This window comes from Zosterops lateralis, assembly GCF_965231275.1.
Source record: "Zosterops lateralis genome assembly, chromosome: 3".
Taxonomy (NCBI): Eukaryota; Metazoa; Chordata; class Aves; order Passeriformes; family Zosteropidae; genus Zosterops; species Zosterops lateralis.
This window is the reverse complement of record NC_139764.1, coordinates 77260233-77282420: the sequence shown is the minus strand read 5'-3', so window position 1 is coordinate 77282420 and position 22188 is coordinate 77260233. Positions and strand designations below refer to the sequence as shown.

At 40.9% G+C, this 22188-nt stretch overlaps 1 protein-coding gene across 1 annotated transcript; it reads right to left on the bottom strand.

The window, feature by feature from the left end:
* Positions 1 to 1873: 1873 nt before the first annotated feature.
* RRAGD (Ras related GTP binding D) lies at positions 1874 to 21339 on the bottom strand. The gene is made up of 7 exons (XM_083857177.1): positions 21177 to 21339; positions 14495 to 14790; positions 13879 to 14078; positions 12793 to 12907; positions 6892 to 7034; positions 4990 to 5138; positions 1874 to 3046 (listed from the first exon to the last, which is right to left on the bottom strand). Exons 1-7 carry the CDS (start codon positions 21322 to 21324, stop codon positions 2895 to 2897), a joined length of 1203 nt encoding a protein of 400 aa, XP_083713303.1. The 5' UTR covers positions 21325 to 21339; the 3' UTR covers positions 1874 to 2894.
* Positions 21340 to 22188: the final 849 nt, after the last annotated feature.

Genomic DNA, 22188 nt, shown 5'->3' with positions numbered 1-22188 from the left:
CAAATGATCCATTTGAATTATGCTTTATCAGAGTAGTTTGCTCCCGTCAATTACATTTCCATGGTAATGCACAGCATGTCACCGAATTTTAGAAACATATTCCAGCACTGTAACATTTTAAATAGCCATTCCAGTGCATGCTCAAAGGAGCATTTGAACTCTTCAGAGAACCCTTCACACACACTGAGCTGCTGCCTGTTGAGGGGTTACCTCAACTATAAGTTCTTGGAACCAATATTTTATAGTTATCCAGCTCCTGATTTTAAAATGTCTATGGGATACTAAGTTGGTTCGGGTTTATTGTAAACCAGTGTTTTAAAAAGACGTGGCTTGTTCATTAATGGCCCCACCATTTCTAGTCAACTTCAATGATAAATAAGAAATGGAGATTCATGAATCAGGTACTTTAGAAATACTGGACTATTTGGAAAGTAATTACTTCTTCCACAATTTCTAATTTTAGAAATGGTGTATCAACATTGCCTTAAGTGGCTCTTGTAGCGCATAGGGTATTTATTTTTTCTTAATAAAAACTAAAATCTCAATAAAATTTAATTTTTTTTAAGTAAAAGCAAGTTTTAAAATATGTTCTTAAAAAGAACCTTGCATGCCTCAGTCAGTGCTCAATCACTTCAGCTAGAAAATTAGAAAATGATTACTCAAAAGTGAAATGACTCATCACCTAATCTGAAAATACCATGAATTCTTAACATTCTTTCAATTTTATATTCGAAACATAAGTAACCTGATGAAAATTACACTTACTTAATTATTACTTAATAATATCCAATTGGAAGTTTTATGTTGGCTAAAGTGACCTTCACCAAATTATGCTAAATAGTCTGTTCCAAATTCTAGAGGGGGCTTCAAGAGGTAACTTCACTGTCTTAAAGAAGTTGATGGTCTCTAATACAAGGGCATGCACAGCTACAATGAATTCAGGCCAAATACATGGAAGCTACATTTAGTTATGACTCATACTATAGCCACTATAATGAGATAATTTACACATAAAAAAAAAAAAAATCTGGTCCAGCCTGGTAGGTGTTCTTAGTCCCACATAACCACCTACACCTGGTGGGGCAAAGGGAGGACAAAGATCGTGACCCAACAGAGGATCTCAACAAAATGAAAGACAAACACATGGCCAGAAATTACAGCAGCCTTTCAATGAAAGTCATGTGGACTGGAAAGCTGCCAAAACGTGTCTCTTACCCATCACAGCTTTGGTGAACTCTGAAAACAGCTTTGCATTACTTTAACCGAGGGGCTAATCAGAAGAATTGCCCTCAAGTAAGATTATGGGTGGTGACAGTACCAAAAGGAATCTGAGCTCTGTGTTTTTGAAACACTCTGATTTGATTACTGTCACTGTTCGCATCAGCATCAGGATCAGTAGTTTTCACTATTATCAGTATTTCTTACCTTCCTGAGCCCCTAGAACTCCATCACTTATCACACAACTCTTGACAGAGCTATTGGTTCTATCTTCCTGCCTGCCTCCAGAGCTGTTTTGGCTAGGGGCAGATTAGCTGTGAATACTTGTTTCTGGTATACAGCAGAATACCTTCCTTACCTGCTTCTGGTGTACAGCAGGCTGCCTCCCATTCTGGTCAAGTTCTTCTCTCCCAAAAGCTGCCAACAAAACCACTGGACTGAGCATGCAATTGGTAAAAATTTGAGTTTCCTTTTCATCTAGAAATTATTTTGCATCACTAATTAAACAAAAACACTAAATACAGAACATGGAAAGGAAGCGTTACTTCTTTTTAGGTTTGAGAGTGCTCTGGTGTCCTGGCTGATCATGTGGTAAATCTGCCCACGTTCAATATCACAATAAAAAGTAGTGGTGTAGGCTGATTATTACAGCAGGTGGATTGTCCAGTCCTCATTTTAATGGTCTTGTCTTGATTTCAATCACAGATGTAGCCCTGTTAGAGGCAATCAGAACCAAGTGCTCACACCGTTATGACTTAGCAGTACATCAGAACGCCAGGGTGGAAATACATACAGATTCTTCATTGCACCAACTGTACACGTGCAGGCTCTCAACACAAACTTAGCAATGTAAATCCAGCCATACAGATACAACAACCTCCTCTGAAGCCTTATAAAAATAACAGTGCAACATAAAGCCATTTTACAAAACAATCATCTTTATAGAAAGGTATTTTAGTGGTATATGCTGAGGTAAATAATAAAACCAGACCCAAGAGAGGGCATGACCAGTGTTAAGGAGAACTCTGGATGAAATTTGGCCAAAAGCCTGTTTTATAAAAGCTAAGACTTACCTACCAGTTATGATCCCTGGTAAGGTGCTTATTGCTGTAATACTTCAATATTATTCTTCAGTTTACAAATTGAAAAATATATGAAATTAGATCTGTATGAATGTTAGGTATTAGCTGTCACAAATTTAAAAAGGCATTGTACCAAGTTTTCTTAATTGTTTACTAACCAATTTGATTGTAGCAGGTAAATAAACTACAGCATACATTTTACCTGACACCATGCATCAAAATCACCATAAAAACTAAGTTTATCAAAGTCCAAGTCCACAAGGAAAACATGAAAAAGTGCAAATTATGTACCCAGTATTTCTGTCACAGCTGTTTTTTCTTAATATGGCATGAAAAAGGTTTACAGCATATATTAAGAAAATTCTTACAAGTGCTCACCTCAATGTTTATATATACAACATTTTGCTCAAAGTGCTCACTATATGAAAAAACTGATTGGATAAAAATATTTAAACAGTGCTTTCTGAACGTTCAGGGAAAAATTCATATAATACATCAGTCCCATTTGTTTTCCTCTTCACTCAGTGCAATGAGATGCAGAAGTCACATCAACTTCATGAAAACTTTGCTTGCCACATTGCCAGAAAACCTCAGTTACAGTGGCATTCTTGGTGTCCCATTGGGAGTGGGTCTTTTATTTTTTTGCAGGTGGCTTTGATGTTTTCGAGATCTTACTACTTTCATTCTTACTTCAAAAACTTCTTGTATGGCTTTTCGAAAGCAATGGAAATTGTAGTCTATTAATCCTACAGAGACAGAAATGTTTTACATATTAATAAAGACATTCACATAAATAAGGTAATGAAAACATTGCCTATATTCTATGTTCAGTGAAATACCATACTCTCTGTCTGGACATCATATTCAGTGAACTGTCCAGGAATTCTTTCAATAGTAAGCAAAAGCACATTTGATAAACATAAATAATTCAGTAAGCATTACAGCTTGATACTCTGTCTGCTATTAAATATACTTTCAAGTTTTAAGAGAAAACAACTAGAAGTTCATTGGCAGATAACAGACCCTTAATTTAATAAAAGGCTTTCAAGAAGTGCTCAGTATACCAGAAGAAAAACTGAAATCTTTCATAAAATATGATGTCATTTTGGAAACCTACTTTACAGAATAACTGTGATAAAAATAAGCACCATCTATTCATCAGGAAGTGTTCATTTTTTGACAATACATAAACTTTGAAATGGATACTTATTAGAACTGTAACCAAATCTCAGCCAGCTATATTTCATTTTACACTGTAATTAAAAATAGACATGCTGTTAGATACTTACAGAATAGGCACATAACATTACCATGTCAGTGGGCTGAATGTGATCCCACAAAAAAGCTGTAAAGCCATGTTGGTAGTCAATTATAAGACTTACTGAGTGCTACAATTCTGTAATACCACAATATGATTTTAGAATTTTGGTACTGAGCTCATGACCTCATTCGTTGTTAATGCCATAAGCTTTCTTAACTCAAATACTGCAGCATTTTCCACTTCAATTTCCCTAACAGGATATATATATATAAAGTGGTTTAAATCCACCGTGTTACACTTTGGTTTTTTTCCCAGGAATTGTTTTCCATCTCCCTACAGTTCAGACAAAATATTACTTGGAATTCATGAGGCACAAAAAGCTCATCTCCGTTATAATACCAGAACAGTACTTGCAGGAGAGTGCAGGCTACCAAGTGTCCCAACTAAGCAGACACAAAAACCCCACACAGTTATGGAAAAGCCCTAATGGATGTTTATTCAAAATTATGTCTTTCTGAAACAGTGCTGTTAGCAAGTATGCAGATGTAACACTTTTTATCCTTACAACAGAAAGTGACTACAGCTGACATTCATATGCAATAAAGGTGGTAAGGGTATGGAAGAGACATCTGACCAGTTTAAGTTCTATCACACATCTGACCAGTTTAAGTTCTATCAAAAGCTCAACAGGCTGTCAAACAGCGTCGCAGACATGGTACGAGTGCTGCATTCACAAACACACCAACACTGACTGGCGAAATTACTAGCACAAGATGGGGCACACAACGACAGCTTGCTCTTTCACTGCTGAGTTTTGGTCTCAGGGCATGCTACAAAGACCAGCAACTCAGTGAACATCGTGTGAGTGAGCAGAGAGGTCATGAACTAAGGGTTCAGTATTGAGTTTGACCAGAGTCAGAAAGAGAACAAAAAAATTTTATGCACCTTAACTGCAAAATATTAAAGCACTCCTAAATAGGACTAGGTCCTAAATATGCAATTTTCCAAAAGCCTCCCTTCATATAGAAGAAAAGCAAGAACATTCTGTCAGTTTCAAAAATTTTCCCTTGGTCATTGCAGGCAAGCTATTCCTAATGCGTATGCTGGTGTCAACAGGTACAAATCAGTGTCAGTCAAGATAAACTAACAGTCTACAGTTGCAGGTGGAAGCTTTACTGCATTGGATGTAAACTTTCAAATGCTTTCATATCAGAAAGTTGTCAAATACATTTATGATTTCATCCCATCTCAATGCCTGGGCGAGTACTTTCATCCCTTTAAAAATGTTATGTAAGCTTTATCAAGCTGTACTTACCTCAATATTTATGAGACAGTTAGAAACTGTTATCAGCTAATAACAATCTCAGTTATTCATTAACTTAGTCATATAAGAGAAAATGAATGAAATACTGGAAAAGAGGAAAATACCTTTTCTCTCAAAGCTTTCTTCTCTGACAAAACAAACAAGAGCGAGGAATTTTGTCACCTCTTTTAAATAAAGGACAGTTGTATTATTCAGTTTTATGATTGCCATTGATTCTTTGTCATAAGGAGTTCCAGTGCCATCATCTTTAAGCCTAAAGAGCAATATTCAAACAAACAAATAAAAAAAGATAAGACACCAGATTAGCTAGTAACAGAAGTACTGAGAGACATTGGCTCTCTCTTCAAAGAATCTCAAACTTTATGAAATATTCATTTCAATCTTTCAGGGAGACTCTTCTTCATACTACATAAACTAAGAAGACATAGAGATTAAATTGTTTATCCCATCACGCACCTTAGATCTGGGGCTAGAAATCAGATCATTTAATTGCCAAGTGCCTGAACTAGAACCTTATTTTTTCCCTCTGTAAGTAACCACCCATTTACCACAAGGCTGCTTGTAATTTATCAGTGCTTTATATTATGACTTATCATAAATATGTTAAACAGTAGGTCTGTACTGATAACTCCAAACCCAGTAACCTTGAGCTGTAGCAGCTGACTGACAGATTAATACATCATGAGACTTTCCTCATGAGATGTTGGCTTTTGCAACATCATATTATGAAAAGAGATTTCTCATTCACAGATGCTGAGTCATGATGATCACTGTATTATGTTTTTGTACAATGTAATATTGTAATTTTAGCCCCATTCTTGAATGCACACAGAGATATTGTTAAATGGATAGTTATCACCAACCTCCCAGAACAATTAGTCTCAATAATATTTTTAAGTGGCAAGTTGCATGGATGCTCCAGAAACAGAGGACAAGAAGTGAATTGTAGTCTGTAGCTAAAAAATGGCAAGCAGATCTCTGGTGATAAATGCTAAATGGCTACACAACCACACTGGCAGAATGGTATTTTGTAAATAAAGAGCCCCACAAGTGGTGTTGTACAGGTAACTATTAAATGCAAACTCTTTTGAACTACACAGCAGATTTTTTTTCTCTTTACAAAAACCAGCATCCTTTATTTTATACCTCTGTAAAACAAGTTCTTACACACTTACTGAAGCGATGACTCCAAAATCTGAAACACATGGTAGCATATACAAACTTCAGAGATTTAGGTTAAGTATCCAACAGTAATTGTTCCAGTGCTTATTGCGCATCTGCACCAGGACTCTGCCTTGTACCTTCTCCAAGAGTTCAAGAAGTCTGTCAGTGGGTACAAATGCAAAGCTACCCCAGCCTACCACTCTCTAAGCATGTTGTGCATTGTCCTCCAGCTGTAATCATCTTAATGCACTAATTCATAATGTGCCCCTGCCTTTCCCAGGAACGGCTGCATGACATTTGGCCAAGGGCCAAGCCACTGAACACATAACTTGAAAAGAGATGTACATGCCGGCCCAAGAGATTTCCACTTGCTAATGTACAAGAAGGGGAAACTGAAAAAAACCCGAAAAAGTCATGTAGGGAATAGGGGACAAGCAGAGAACTGAAATGATAGTGAAACAACTCTCTGAGGCTATTAGAGGCCACTGGCTATTAAATAAAACTAAATATGGCCCTACTTCTTTTCAAAATAGGAGGCATCCTTCTGTTGATTTCATCCCTAGGGAACAAAAAGATGATGTTTCCTTTTATTTTAGGTTGGTTTCTTCCATTTCTTCCTCCAAATAAAATTATTAGCATAGAAAGAGGAAGATGCTCACAGACTGAACGGGGAGCAATGCTTGTTGCTGGGAAGGATCAGTCCCTCAGAAGCCAGCTGTTTCCTCCTCCCCTCCTGGCAAATTACCCATTCTCATTATTGTTTATACCCGTATCACTCTAATTTTGAGGCTATTCAGATTCTCAGTACACAGCTTTATGGGAAACATTCACAATTTACTTACCCATATATACAAGAAATGTCAATCACAACATCTATCATATCACAGCAGAGCTCGTAAGTTTGCATATCCACTGGAGTGCTGTCTGTTGCAATATAGATCTTACTGACTACATCAAATAAAAATGCTTTTTCAATCCCAGAATTCTATTCAAGAGAAGAAAAAAGAAAAATAAAATGGAATCCATGTTTTCAAATTAACCCCAAGCTTTTCTGTTCCCTTACTCGCCTGTTATACAAGTAAGTTAGGCTAAAGAAATTAAATTGCAATCAAGCTCATTTTCAAAGAACTGTACATACAGCACTGTTGTATTTGTAGGCAACCATAATGCTCACAAACCTTCCTACAGTTTCTGCCTCTGAGCAGACATAATGCCAAGTGACACTCCCTAACTTTACCTGGAGAGATTATATTTCTTTTTAGTGGAAAATGGGGGGAGGAGGGGGGAGCAGAAAAATCTTTCAAGTTCAGGCTTTTGGTGTTTTAATTCTAGCAACAGACATAAAAGAAAGCTGTAATAAAGTTATTCTAGCTGGGCACATGAGAAGATAGAAACAAAGGAAAGAAAACGCATATGGACAAAGAAAACAGCATTGTTCAGGAACTGATTTCTCAAGGAAATGAAGAGATTTTTTCATTGCAGTCTGTAGCTGTTCTACTGTCTGGTTCAGTAGAACATCTTTTAGGATCACAGGAGACCAGTGTTTTGATGGTGCCTTAGGTTTCATGTAGCACTGGTGGTTAAAGCCATGTTTAAAATGCTAAGGCTTGCTAAAGTGATGACAGCTATGTTCCTGTCATCCTGCCAAGCTGATTAAGACGCTCTCCATACTGGAGATGTATCGTATTCACAGCACTGAGAAGCTAGCCAGGAATGCTAGCTCTGACTCTGTGTAGTCAAGGTAAACTGCCATAAGCCTCTGCTTCCTGGAAAAAAAAAAAAAGAAGTATACTGCTTAACTGAAAACAATAGCCTTACTGGCTGATGTCAAGGGATTACACTTGCACAGCTGTCCCAGCATGAAAAAAAGGGCTATTTACCAGTATTGCTAAAGCACAAGCTATAAAATTCTCCTGACTATCCACCAATATGGGAAGACAAGCAACTTTCTCCATCCAACTGAACTGTCTCCATATATGGGATTCCCATTGTAACGTGCTTTGGGACTGCTGCCACAGTAGCTCTGTAACCACCAAAAACCACAATGAAAATCCCTAACCAGTTTTAATAGTTTCAGGTTCTTTTATACAGTTACAGAACTTTTCCATTTTTTCTTCCTTCTTTTCTAAGTCAACTATTTAACACATAGTTAAGTAACTAAAGTGACTTTCTTGTTTTCCATATTTCCTGAAATAGGCAGAAAAATTTCCAACATTAGATATACTATTCAACAATGGCCAGTAGTATTTTGGGCATTTTCTTCTTAAAGAGGCGTCATTCTTCCATCACTGCACACAGAGCTAAGGCTGCAAACATCCATTAGTAATAACAGAGTATAGAGGTGAATTTCTTGCATTTCATAATGGAAAAGACTCTCTGAGTGGCATATTTCAGTAAGTTAGTAATAAAAAAATATTCAAAACAAAATATGCACTGTGGTTACCTTAGGTAGATGGGCTGAAGCACAAGATGTACAAGGAGAGTAGCAGAGAAATAGCTTTGTTCAACCTGAAGAAGACTCATTGCTATCTACAGATACCTAATGTAAGGGTTCAGAGAAGCCAGAGCCAAACTCTTCTCAGAGCTACAATGTTGAAGGACAGAAGTCTAAAGGCACAGGCTGGAATTCTGACTTGATACAAGAAAAAAACCTCATTAACATAAGAGTTCTGAAAGATTAGGAGCATGCTGACCTGAGAGTTTGTAGTGTTTCTATCCTTCCAAATGCACAAAGCTGAACTGGACCCAGCCATAACCAACTTGGTGTAACTGGCCTGACTCTGAGAAGCAGCTGACCTCTAAAGGCCCCTTTCAGCCTAGAGGGTTCCATGACTCTGTATTCTTTGAGCACAAAGAACAAAAATGTATGCATATTTATGCTGGTTGTTCTGGCCACATATGGGAATTCTGTAATTTTAAATAGTAATTCTGACAGCACTTCACACAGTTCAACAGATCCTGTCAAATAAGATGAATTACAAGACTCTTGAAATATCATGTAAGTACATAGCTGTAACTCACTGCCAAAATTGTATTGGAAAATACAAGTAATTTCAGACAGAAGAAGATGAAACTGAAAGAAGCCCTGCGGTGTCATTCATGAGAAGTCAATTACTAAGTTTTGTATTACATAAAGAGAGACATAGCAACAATTTCAGCTGTACAGGTAAGATGCACTTTAAATTATTAAGATGCCAGTGACAATACAGTAACATTTAACAATGAGAAGTGATTTTTTCATTTCAGAGCTTCAGGTGCTGCTGCCTGTACTTGCAGTGACAGTTCAGAAAGTTTTCTGAACATTTGTTGTGAATGTCTTGAGACGGTTGCCATGTCAGCTGTTATACCTGCTGGTTAAGGGCAGAAATTGGTCCCTTAACATAAACTATACTTGTTTTCAATTGCAACTGATCCATTGTGGTAGGACCTGCTGAGAAACTGCATATATTTGCTTCTTTAGAACTTTGTATGATGACAGAAACTTCTGTGAAATGGTAGGATGGACTGCCAGGAGTAGTAACCACTAAATTTACCCACATGCCTTCAAATATTTCATTTGCCAGGGTTTTTAATACAACTGTAACTGAAAAATCAAAGGATTTCCCAGAATTTTTGTGTGGAAACTACTCAACATGCCATCCCCCACCTGCTACCCCTAGCCTGCAAAAAAACCCAAACAGAAAGGGTAGAAACAATAATAACAGGTCATAAAAAACAGGAAAAGGTGGATAAAAAGTACTATTCCAAGAGACATTACATCATTAATGCTTAGGGAAAATGACAACAGGAAATCAACTGTTTCTGTTGCTAGAGCTGGTGGGTTCCTTACTGAATGAAAGGCTGCCATTGATTAAAAGAGAGCAGGGTCTGAATAAGCACCAGTTCTCTCTGACACAGCCCTACAGTCTGCAGAGAAGATGCAACATGTGCTAAAAGCACTCTGGTTTGATGCAAGAATATTCCATGGTTAATCTGAACCAAGAGAGTTATTGTGAAAAATCTGCAATGAATATATGAAATTTTATTTTTGATAGGTAAAAACCATGAGGTACTTGAAATTCAAACCATGTTTCTCAACTATATGGGGTGTGATGATGTAGAAGACAGTTTCTACTCCTTAAATAGAATGGGTTGAGTAAAAGTGGTAATATTCCTCCAATTGCTAGGATTGGTAAGCAGGCTTGTCTTTTTCTGTCTTGAACGTATGAAAGTAAGGCAGAATTTGGCCCTAAAAAGCGACTCTCAGAAGAACTTAAGAGGATATTGCCTGTCACACCGGTTAGTAATGAATTTTGGACAATTATTTAAACATGCCTTACATCATGCAGCAGGTTTCATTAATTAATTTTTAAGCACAACATTTTGAGATTACAAAAATTAAATCATTAAATTATCAAAACTGTACATAATTTTATTTATACTATAATAATTGGGGGGGGTTAATACATACTTTTTAGTATCTCCCAAAACAAATCAAACAACTCTCAAATGAAAATTGTGTTTCCCATGTCACACATCTTGATTGGTTGATAAGGCCACAGTAATTAAGAAACAGGCAATCTTCTATATGAAGCTGGTAAGTGTGTTAGTCAGGTAAGAGTAATGTGGGTTTTGAGTGCCAGTTATTTAATGACTTACAAGCAGTTACATAAAATAATGCAGGAGTATTATCACACTGATGGTTCCTCAAATATGCTCACACACTGTGGCGTTATAAACTTGGGCAAAAACCTGCTGTGAACTTAAGAGAGATAGCAGATCTATTTTTGTAATTGTCAGCTTTTTGTGTTGGAAGTCTCCATGGCATAAATGAAAGCACTTCCTAATGAATGCTGCTGCAAAACCAAAAGTAGAACACTAATACACCCACACCCTGATATCCAACACATTGCCTTCCTGAGGTAAGACGTGACCAAAATCCATGCCAAAATTTGTGTTACTAAGTTGCCAGGGTAAAGAGGCACCCCTAACTAATTGTATGAAGGAGAATGATGTTTAATCTTCCTGTGGTTGCAAATAGTCATTCTAAGTCTCTGTCTACAAACAGATAATACTTGTAAAAACAGCAAGCATGCTGAGGACATAATGATGCAGCTACACATGGCCCTAGGTCACTAAGAAACTGGAGCAAAGAAACAGTCCAAGACTTTCCTATACTGAACAGAGAAGATAGCACACCTTCCTCATTTTCTGGACTTCCCATTTATTAGAAATACTTGTTCTTCCTTACAAACTATACCTGATATTCTAGGTATGATTGGAGCTGGGTGTTCCAGACACACAAGCAACTGTTATCAGTAATTCAGGAAGCTGCTTGCACTCTGTTTATGTGGAGATTCTGTACAAACCCTTCACCAACTTCAAACAGTGAGGAGACTCCATGCAGAGATCTGACTCACAATGAGTGACTGGAGTGACTCTGGCACAAGAAAGATTATTATTCAGCCAGCTTCCTCTGTAAGACCGTGTGCCAAAACCACTATCTAATTGTTCTAGAATTGTTGTCATCGTTTCTTCATTGCCGTTCTGTTGTGGAGTTTTGAGACTACATGATAATAACCAGTATGCAGTCCAGCTGTTTTGGAAGAAGCAGATCTTTGTAGCAAACTATTCATTATGAAACAGTATAAATATGCTGTTTAATAGTAAGAATAAGTTTTGGAATGACCTTCCTCTATTCCTAGCTTTCCCTTTCACATCCAACTTTTGTCTCTCTCCATTTTCACTCTGAGAAACCATGAAGTCTAATTTTATCTTACAGGCTGTTGAATGATATTAAATAGTTTTTTATGTCAAAATCACAAAAAGACACAACCAAGTATCTTGCTTGGAAATTGAAGCTTCAGAAATTAGTGCTAGATGCCAAACGCAAAATTAGAATACTCTGAGAAAGAGTGCAGTTTTCGGAGCCACTGTGACCTGATTTAACGACCACTAAAATAGGGAGTTTCCCCTTTTCACAACCTACTCACTGTGCTCCCCTTCACTCAGTGCCCATGTTTCCATCTCTTACCTTGCGTCAGAACAAGAGCATGTTGGACACCTCCATCATCTGCTTTTAACTAAATTAAACAGTCCATAAGTGCATGGTATAGTAATCCCATGAGGGAATAGGTGAGTGTCAGAACCAGTACAAAGGAAAAGAAGGGATCAGACACACAGGAAGAGTGGAGCAAGCAATCTCTTCCACAGTGATAACAAACCACTAGATATACAAAACTCCCTAACTGGCCTTCAGAGTAACTATGGAAGGGGTGAAAGTTGTGGTGGACTCTACATCTAACGATTTTACCACGTAAGAAGATTTTCTTAAGCTCAGTAAACTTCTGATAAAAAGTGAAATTAATTCCAGGAAGCACTACAGACAGCTCCCCATATGAGGTCAGACTAGATTATGTTCCTTTAAATATCCATTCATACAAGTTTTAAGTGCGACTTAAACAAATACATGCAGCACAGACTTTTGCAACATTCACACTGATGTTACATGCAGAAAAGTGATGGCTGCTAACCCACTTTATGTGACTCAGGAAATATTGTGAATATCTCAGCAGCTCATCAGTGCTGTTTAATAGACATGGAGGTGAGACCAAGCTGTATGGAGGTGCATTTCAACTAAGGTCTGATAATTTCTCTGAGAGTTCACATTGCTCATGATTTCTAAGAAGGCAGTGAACAGAGTATCTGAACATGCATGTTGGACATTGCCAGATCTACAGACAAAAGATATAGTAAGTACTTACTGAAATAAAGATGTTAAGCAGGTTTTCCAGTGTTGGGAGCTGTGGAATCAGTTTCTGTACCACTTTGCTAAATGCTTCAAATATAGAATGATCATATATGCTTGTCAGATAAAAGCTGGAAAAAAATGTCACCACATTTTCCTTTTAGCCACACACTGTGAACATAATGTACCTTTCATAATATGAGTGAAATAAAATATTGTCAGACAGTAAGTGCCTACACTAATGCAATAACCCCTTGTGATCAAAAGTCACGATATGATCAAAGCACAGGACTTCATTTCTGTACTAAAAAAAATCCCAACCTAGACACTGAAACCTAGAACTTTTTAATGCAACTCTCACGCTGGTATTCTTACAAAGAATATTTATCAAATTTCAGGAGAGGAGTATTACTGAGTATGTCTGTTGTGATCTACTTTTTGAAGATTGTGTACCCATTTATTAGTGCAGTGATGCAGCTGAGTAGTTAAGAGCTCTAAAGAGCTGGCATGTTCATGGAGCAAGCCTCTCTTTTTAATATATTTGTATTTGGCTTTAAAGTGCTAAGAAAGCCATGACAATTTGATGTCCTCTGGTTCCTAGTCTGCAAAGTCCACTACTTGTCACTATTTGCTACAGTAACTCATATTACCAGAGGACACAAGGCAAAGATACAGCACAGGTCTTTCCAAGCGGCTCCAAGCAGGCTGCAGCAGTGAGGATGAGTGACTGCGAGGGGACCATGCGGCAGAGAGCTTTCAAAGAAGGCAAAAGTGATGTAGTGGCATATACACTCCACTGCCTGGAACTCTACTGGTTGTTGTCACTGTCCAAGCCAACTTATTTCAAGACAGCAACTGCAACAAAAACTGATTGGATTCCGGCATGTTTGTCATCTGTTATTAAGCAGCTCTCCATCTTTCCCTTCAAGACACCAATCAGAAACCAGATACTTTGGCTCAGGTCAAATGCAGTATCTCTCATTATCCCTTTACTTCATATATCAAAAGCATGTTGCCTGCTACTTCAAGAGGACAGAAGATGGTAACTTGTCAAATAAGCTGCTCTCCTCTTTAGCATTCTTTGCACAGCAACTTTCCTCACCTGAGGTGAATCTTCTCCAATCCAGCATCTGCAAGGTCATCATTTGCCCTCTGGTGAATGTCCCTCTGTGTTTCAATCTTGTGATCATCAGATAAACCATCCACTTTATGGATAAAGATTTCAAAGTTGATATCTGGATTCACTTTATAGGCTCTGGTCACAGTAAGATGCAGCCGAGCTAATGCTTCCATATAATCATCCTAATAAAAGAAAAAGAAGAGCTACAAGTTAGGAAAGTATTTAAATACATATATATTAAAATTTATGATACTTATTTTTAGATAGTATTACAGCTCCACAACAGCTTGATTTTTTTAATGTTTTGTAAGTAGAAGCCTGAGCCTACATCCAGCATGTGCACCAATCTCATGCTGTCAGCACTTAGGAATCTGGGCAAGAACCTTGAGATGTTAAAACAAATTAGTTAACTTCCGAACATACTGCAAAAAGAGATTAAAAATAGCCAGGCAGCTCTTCCAGTTTTAATGATTTTTTTTAATGTGTGTTTGTGATGTAGATTATCTATTTGCTTTGAAAAAAACCCTGTGCTTTTCAACTCATTTGTCTATTGCTAAAGGAAGAAAAGAAAAAAGTAGCTTAAAGCCCCTTTTTTTACCTGAGAATCAATAACAAATATCAGTGCTCCAGTGCCTCTGAAAATCATCTCATAATCAAACGTAGGGTCAAAGAAGTCAATTTGCCCAGGAAAATCCCATATCTGAAAGTTGACAAAGGAGCTGTTGGAAACATCCTCTCTGCAGATCTTGTTTGTGCTCTCCAAGAAGAGAGTCTCATTCGGCGACATTTTGTGAAAGACAACTTTCTGAATGGAAGATTTTCCACTTCTTCTCAGTCCCATGAGCAGGATTCTTGGCTTAACTTCAGTACTGAAGGGATCATTGAAATCCAAAACTGAATAAAATCACAGAAGAAGAAGAGGAATATACTATGGCAATATAATTAGTAACTGCCAGATAACATGCATTTGATATTTATTTTCATGGAACTTTTATATAAATTTATGCAAACGTTACTGATGTTTAAGCTTAGAGAGCAGTGCTACATGCATTTTGACTTGAATTATTTGCCCCTTGGGGTATACTATCAGAAAATCTACTTCTCACCTCCAAGACAAACTGCAGGCTTGACTGCTCTGTTTCTATGTTTAAAATCCGTTATCACACATAAACATCTTAAAATACCTAATTTTACTCTAATTAACACTATGTCACTATTCTTCAAAAGAGTATCATCTGATAACAAATACTCTTTTCAGCAGACAGCTACATCACACTGCTGGAAGAACAGAGTAAGACTGTGTTAAGTACCTCTGCATGATCCTTCTACCTGAGGGCTGCCTTTCTTTAAAATCAATCAACTAATACATGCAAGGAGCTACAGGAAGGGTTCAACTCAGCATGCATACAATGCTTCTATTTTGGAACTTACAGTACTGAGCTCATGAGGAGTCCTTTTCTAAGGTGCTCAGGATTTCACCTGCTGCTCAGTAATTTGTGTTATGATCTGTAAAGGTTTGTGATCCAATAAATAAGATTACAGCAAATCATCTGCCTATTTGCAAAACAAAGGCCTGGGAACACAGGATTTTCATTGTGTTACCTACCCCAGTTTGAAAGTGGCACCACTTTTTCTGGTGCTGATGCAGTTATATCAGCATTAAGTAGTTCCAACAGAAAACTGTGCTGTTTTATCTGTAAGGACATGAATGTATAGCTACCCATTCCTGTAGGCACACCAACTTTAGCTTCAGGTATCTCTAATCAAAACACCTAAAGCAGTCTAAATTGCTGCATTTACTTGGCCTATAACTTTGAAATGTCCATTGGTGCTGAGGTGAAATGGCCTTATATGGCCTTTACGTACAACTGCCCTTATATGTAAAAAGCTTTGAAACACCTCTGTGACTCTGCAGTGTCAAACACAAGCAACGCAAAAAAAATGAATTGTCGGTGCTAAATCCACAGAGTACAACCCAGAGTACACAAAGGTCAGATTTAAAATACCGATCACACAACAGGCCAAACATACAGTGAGGTTTGGGAGACCTTCTCCCACCCACGGCACTACAGACTATTCAGATTATACTTCATAGCACAACATAACTGCATTTCTTTTTCTGCCTGGGATAAGTTTTGAATTCAGGAAACTGGCACACATTTATTCATATGCATCATTCTTGAATATGCCCTGCATACGTTAAGTGGTCAGCTTTATTCCAAAAATATGAAAATCCAGAACAAGAAACCTCATCAACAATTTAAACTTACTTGCCAATTTATTACATAGTCTTATCAGCCAAAAAACATGGAAAGCTTAACAGAATCCTTTGCCTAGGAGCACGTTTTGCACCCACGGTGGTGACCACATCTTGTGTCTTCCTGTGTGCCTGAAGCCTCAGTCACAGCTTTCAGAAACACAGGAGTAAGGTATGTCTGCCAGGAGCATACAGAACCTTGTCCAGGTCTGTTTGTGCCTCCCGAATTTGAGTGACATAGGAGTAGGGCTACTCAAACTGAAGGTATTGCAATGTTAGCATAAAACATCTCCTGGCACCATCTACTGGCTTGTGAGAGATTGTGCCACTCAGTGCAGGTCCCTGTCACCACCAGTGACTGACAGAAGTTTTCAGTTCATTATTGGAGGGATCCTGTCCATTTAAAATACAATTTCAAGGCCTTGGCAGGTAATACCACTTACTGTGGTCTTGTCAATGACCACACATGAACACTGCCAGGCAGGAGTGCACAGGGGAAACACTTTCAGGCAAAACAGGGATCGATAACTCTGTAAGAATCTCATCCTATAAACACAGCAATGGCCACTTCTGCTGATCTACTCACAACAAATTTAGGAAGAAAGAAACCGAGGTCAACATGCTCCTCTACTCTTCCCATCAACTTGAGCAGAGGTAGTACCTCCTGTAGTGCCTACAACACTTCACACCTCCAGAAGAATAATAAACATCTGCTCTAAGGTGATGTAATGATATTTTATGTTTTGGGGGTACGGTCTTGTCAATAAACCAAACCAAATGTGCATGATTTAATGGTACATCCTCCATCTCACTCTGTTTTTTGGCCAGAAGAGAAAGTAATTTATTCAAAGCTTTATAAAGACTTTATAAACGTATATAAAGAACAGTCTTCAAGTTGAGGTTTTACTGCATGCTTAAAAAAAAAAAGCCTCCCATTTGCTCTGTACACAACTGAACTTATTAAGTCTCATTTACATGGATTTGTACTTTGCCTCCCCTTCCTCTTCCCACCACAATAACACCAACTTCCTCCTGTATGTCTTGTGACATCTCCAAATAATAGATATGACATACTGTGGCTGATCTGGAGCTCAGCACATTTCAGCTGGCTACACTGTGTACACCCATCTGCCAGCTGCTGCCACAGTGAACACACAAAGATGATCACCTCTGAGGACACTTCCTTTAGCTTTCTCCTCTCCCCTCAATACCAGTTTTCCCCAAACTTGTGGGAACTTAATAACCTTTGAGACATCATTTGTTCAGATTTGGTTGAAGGTGGACAGCAGTTCCCGATATTCTGACCATTGATCAGACAACCAGAGGACAGGCTACCTACCTAACTTCCTTTCCTTTCAGAAACAAGCTAAAAACCCACATATATTTGAAGAAATATCTTAAATAACTTGGAGTTTTTATGTTGTGGTATTAGATTATACCAGGCTGTTAGATTTTTACTGACTGTAATGCTTAAATGCAGGAAATTGCTTTCTATTAAAGCCATACTAAAAAAATGCAGCTGCAACTGCAAACAGAATTAGCCATGAGAAGAAAGACCAGCTCTTTTTCTAGTAAGACTGTTACTTAGCTTTTGAAATCCTGCCAGTTCAAAGACAGGGAAATGTAAGAGTATCATCCCAACCTGATGAGATAGCAAGGCTTCTACAGCACTTCCCTCTCAGAGAGAGTTAAGAGATTACCTTATATGTAAAGGAATTGGACGATGCATTGCCTGCCCACATTCCTTTGCAGGAGTACATGACAACTCCTTTTTTAATTTGCCACAGAAATGCCAGTAGATGTATCACTGCAACTTCCCAGACTAGGTTACTGAGTGAGATCATAATATGCCCAAGAGAAACACTAAACTCTTCTCTGTTCTATAACGGGAAAGATAATTTTCCCTGTTGTGAGATGCAACACATTCCTGCTTCATTCACTTTTGCAAAGAGTAAATGTTGTAAAATGCCAGTCTCTAATGCATCTCAACAGCCCTCCATATTTCAACTTTTCTAAGCAGCCATTAAGAACAGAAGCCATGCTGGTTAGAGGCCATTCCTTTGAAGTATTCACAGTTTTAACTCAACAAACCTAAAAGCACTTTCCCCCAGAGAAGCACTCAATTCCTTACAAAACTTCTGTTAACTGCAGTTGTGTCCTTGCTCATGGAGTGTTTTGCATGCATTGCAACATGCAGAAGAGCACAGCTCTGAGGAGTTCAGAGCTGCACGTAGCAGTCCCAACCTGTCTCACCAGTACACAATGAATACTTTAGTAGCTCCTTTATGCTATTAGATATATATAGATAGCTAAAGATAGTTTTTGCAGCCCATCCTGAATTCCAGATCAATTGCAATTAATTGTCAAAGCAGGTGACTATCTGTGCTTTGCAGGCGTATGGGATGGGGATGCCACGTTCTGTACATCCCACCAGCTTTCAAATGTCCAAATAAAACATCACAGCTCATCTCTTTAAGTAAAATAAAGCCAAAAGGAATTATTTTGCTCATGTTACCATCCACAAGGTAACAAGCCTCTGAGTCTAGTTTTGAACTAATACAGCTAATAATGATTTTTTCCCCCTCACTAATGCAGTTTTATTAAGTTTTAACCATTTCTGTGTAAAGGAGAGGTAGCAGTCCCAAACTCCCTACTCTTACCTTCAAACTCATTATTCCTGTAGCATTTCCAGTACTGCTGTGACTATGGTATTTGCAGCACTTTGGATTGCTGTCAAGACCATGGCCTCACAAAACACATACAATGAACACCTTCAATGCTCAGGATGGCCTAAAGAGACTAAAGAGTTAACAGACAAGGCTTGTATGCAATGAAGAAGGCTATTCAGCTACAGTGGGTTCATAGACATTGCAGAAACGCCTGGTGGAAGGAAATTCTTGTGGCTACAGAAAGACTCAGAACCAGAAGACCTGGTTCCATGCTGCCACAAGTGCAGCACTCTGCAGTGGTATGTCTTAAAGCCACTTCCTTGGACACTCTGCAGAGGGCTTTCCTGCTTCTAAACACTTTTTAATTGCATCCATAAAAAATATGACTAGGCTTTATGTAAATTTAAGTGTTTTAAGGTTTCTGAATATGACCCTATGTGTAAACTAAGGACAAGAGCCATGTTTTCAGCATTGAAGCTGGAAACACAAACCCACTATAGGGTGAGGGATGACCAATATGAAGTTTTGAAATCTTCTGCATGCTTACAAGAAGAAATTATGCTTTTACTTTTAAGCCTGGCTTCTCTCTTCACTGTCAACAGCCATGCATTGAAGCCGTTCTTCTTACACTGCCCTTTTCATTCTTTCTTTGTAGAAGAGGCTGTGACACTGAATTTTGGACTGCTTGCTGTACAGAGCCAGGAAGAGAGGACAGAAAAAAGGGGAAAGCCCCTTGCCTTGAAGCCCAGTGGTACACAAAACACAGACCTGAATCCCAGCCCCCTCCATTTCAGATGTTGTATACCTCTTTCTCCAGAGAATTCAAAATGAAACAGAAAACCAGGGAATTTGGACAGTTAAAATGGATTTTGTTTTAATCCTGTGTAAAACAGTGCCTGCATGGACTGTCTTCTCTTGCTATTCAGGATGTAAAGGTTTCTGTTAAGTACAATATTCTGGTGTTACTATAAAGAAGCAATTGCAATTTTTAGCAGTCGAACAAGTTCCTATTCAAAAATATCCAAATGAATTTGTGTGAAGACAGTATACAGGTTACTTCTCTACAGAAAATACTAAGTGTGGCACTAAAGAAACACATTAAAATTTATTCTTTTGCATTAAAATGAAGGCAATTCTTTAGCAGGTTGAAGTAAGACTTCATTTAGTCTCAGTTACAGCTCTTACAGTCTAACATTCCTATAGCTTTTAACCATGAAGGCTTATACTCAAAGCACTGACCTTCCTCCACTGCCCAAAATTACATTAGTCAATGCAGCACCTCCCATGGCAGCCTGGAGGACTGGGCCTTTAAGGAGAAGGATTCTGCACGCTCATATCGAAGAGACTTAAAACATGTGGCCTTTCATTATGCTCTTATAAAAAAGCACTTCTTTTTTTATCCTGCGATACTGAGAGTTCTCCAAGCTCCTTTGTGAAATATGTCTCAGAAGAATGAATTCAGGCTCTGAATGAACGCAACAGGCTCTGAGCTGGCATTTCCTTTTTCTACTGAATGAGACTGCTTTTCCTGGTAAGCCCGTCCTTCTCAGCATCACCATCCATACTGACACGGACATGCGGTGAGTGAGGCGGCTCCTCACAAGCCCAGACAGACGGACATTCAGCAGAGCCTGCCGCTGTGGGACTGACACTCGCAGCTGCCCCGGACACAGGGCTGCGAGTGGCCGCTGCCTTTTATAGCGCGACACCCAACCCCCACCTTCTTGCACACTCGGGTCACATCATCGAGCTGTGGCCTCTAATAACTAATAACTCTCGCCCCAGACACGAAGAATACTGGTGAGAAATCACACACACACACACACACTTTGCCTGCATTCCCTTTGCCTCCTCCCTCTTTCCCAACGCTTCCTGCTACCTGCCAGCCCTTGCCCTGCTTCTTCCCCGGAGCTCCCCGCACCTCTGCCCCACCGGGCCCCTGTCCCCGTCCGGCCCTTCCCAGGCCACCCCCTCAGCATCCCCGCTCCGCCCGGCCCACAGCGCCCAGCCCCGTCCCCAGCCGGGCCTGCCCTCCCTCCGGACGCCTGGTCTTCCCCGCACGGCTGTCCCTGGCTCCTCTCGTGCCCCGAGCCCCCGGGGAGCCTCGCCTCCTCCCTGACCCACATCGGCGGGCCGCCAGCCCTCACCTCCCGGCGGCGGCCCTGCGTGCCCCGCCACCGCCCCGGCCTCACCCGACCCCCGCCCGCCCTCGCTGCCCTCGCTGCCCCGCGGCCCCGTCCGCGCCCGGCGCTGCCGCTCGGCTCTCGGGAGCAGCCCCGGCCTCCGCCCCCGGGCCCCGCCACGCCGCTCCCGCCGCCCCCGGAGCGGCTGCGGCCGCCGCCAGCGGCACTCACACGCCTCATCGCCGCCGCTCTCCGCGTCGCCGTCCGAGAAGGACTCGGCCCCGTCGGCGTAGCCCGCCAAGCCCACGATCTCCTCCTCCTCTTCCTCCTCCTCGTCCCCCTCTTCCTCCTCCGGCAGCTTCCTCGGCACCTGGCTCATGCCGGCCGCGCTCCCCGCGGGGCTCCGCGGCCCCTGTGCCTGCGGCGGGCTCGGGGCGCGGGGGGCGCAGGTCCCGCTGGCGCCGCGCCCGCCGCCGCTCCCCTCCTTCCCCCGCCCGGCGCTGGCGGAGCGCGGCGCAGCTGCCGGCGGGGCGGGCGGGGAGGGAGGGAGGCGGCGTGACCCGCGTCACCTGACGCGCCCGGTCACGGGCCGCCGGGGCCTCCGCGCCCGCCGGGCCCCGCTCCCGAGCCCGGCCCCTGAGCCCCGCTCCCCGGCCACGCTCCCGAGCCCGGCCCCTGAGCCCCGCTCCCCGGCCCCGCTCCCGAGCTGTGGCACCCCAGCCCCTCTCCCGAGCCCGGCCGCGCTGTGTCACCCCAGCCCCGGCGGGCACAGCCGGGCGCTGCGGGCTCGCTGACGGGTCCGGGGCCTGCCGCCGCCCCCCGCCCGGCCCTGCTGTCCCGGGAGAGCCGCGGGAGCGGTGCCCAGGCCGGGCGCTGCCCCGGGGAGCCCAGCGGCCCGGTGTGCCCGGCAGCGGCACCGATGGCACCTGGCGCTTCTATTACAAACATCCCTGCTCATAATCCTTACAGCCACAGAATCAAATAGGTTGGAAAAGACCTGGTATCACCGAGTCCAGCCTATGACTGAACACCGCCGTGTCAGCTACACCGTGGCACCGAGTGCCAGGCCCAGTCTCCTTAAACACCTCCAGGGACGGCGACTGCACCTCCTCCCTGGGCAGCCCATTCCGAATCTAATCACCCTCTCAGTGAAGAATTTATGCCTAATGTAGAAGCCAAGTCTCCCCTGAGGCAGCTTAAGACTATGTCCTCTCCTCCCGTCACTGATTTCCTGGCAGGAGAG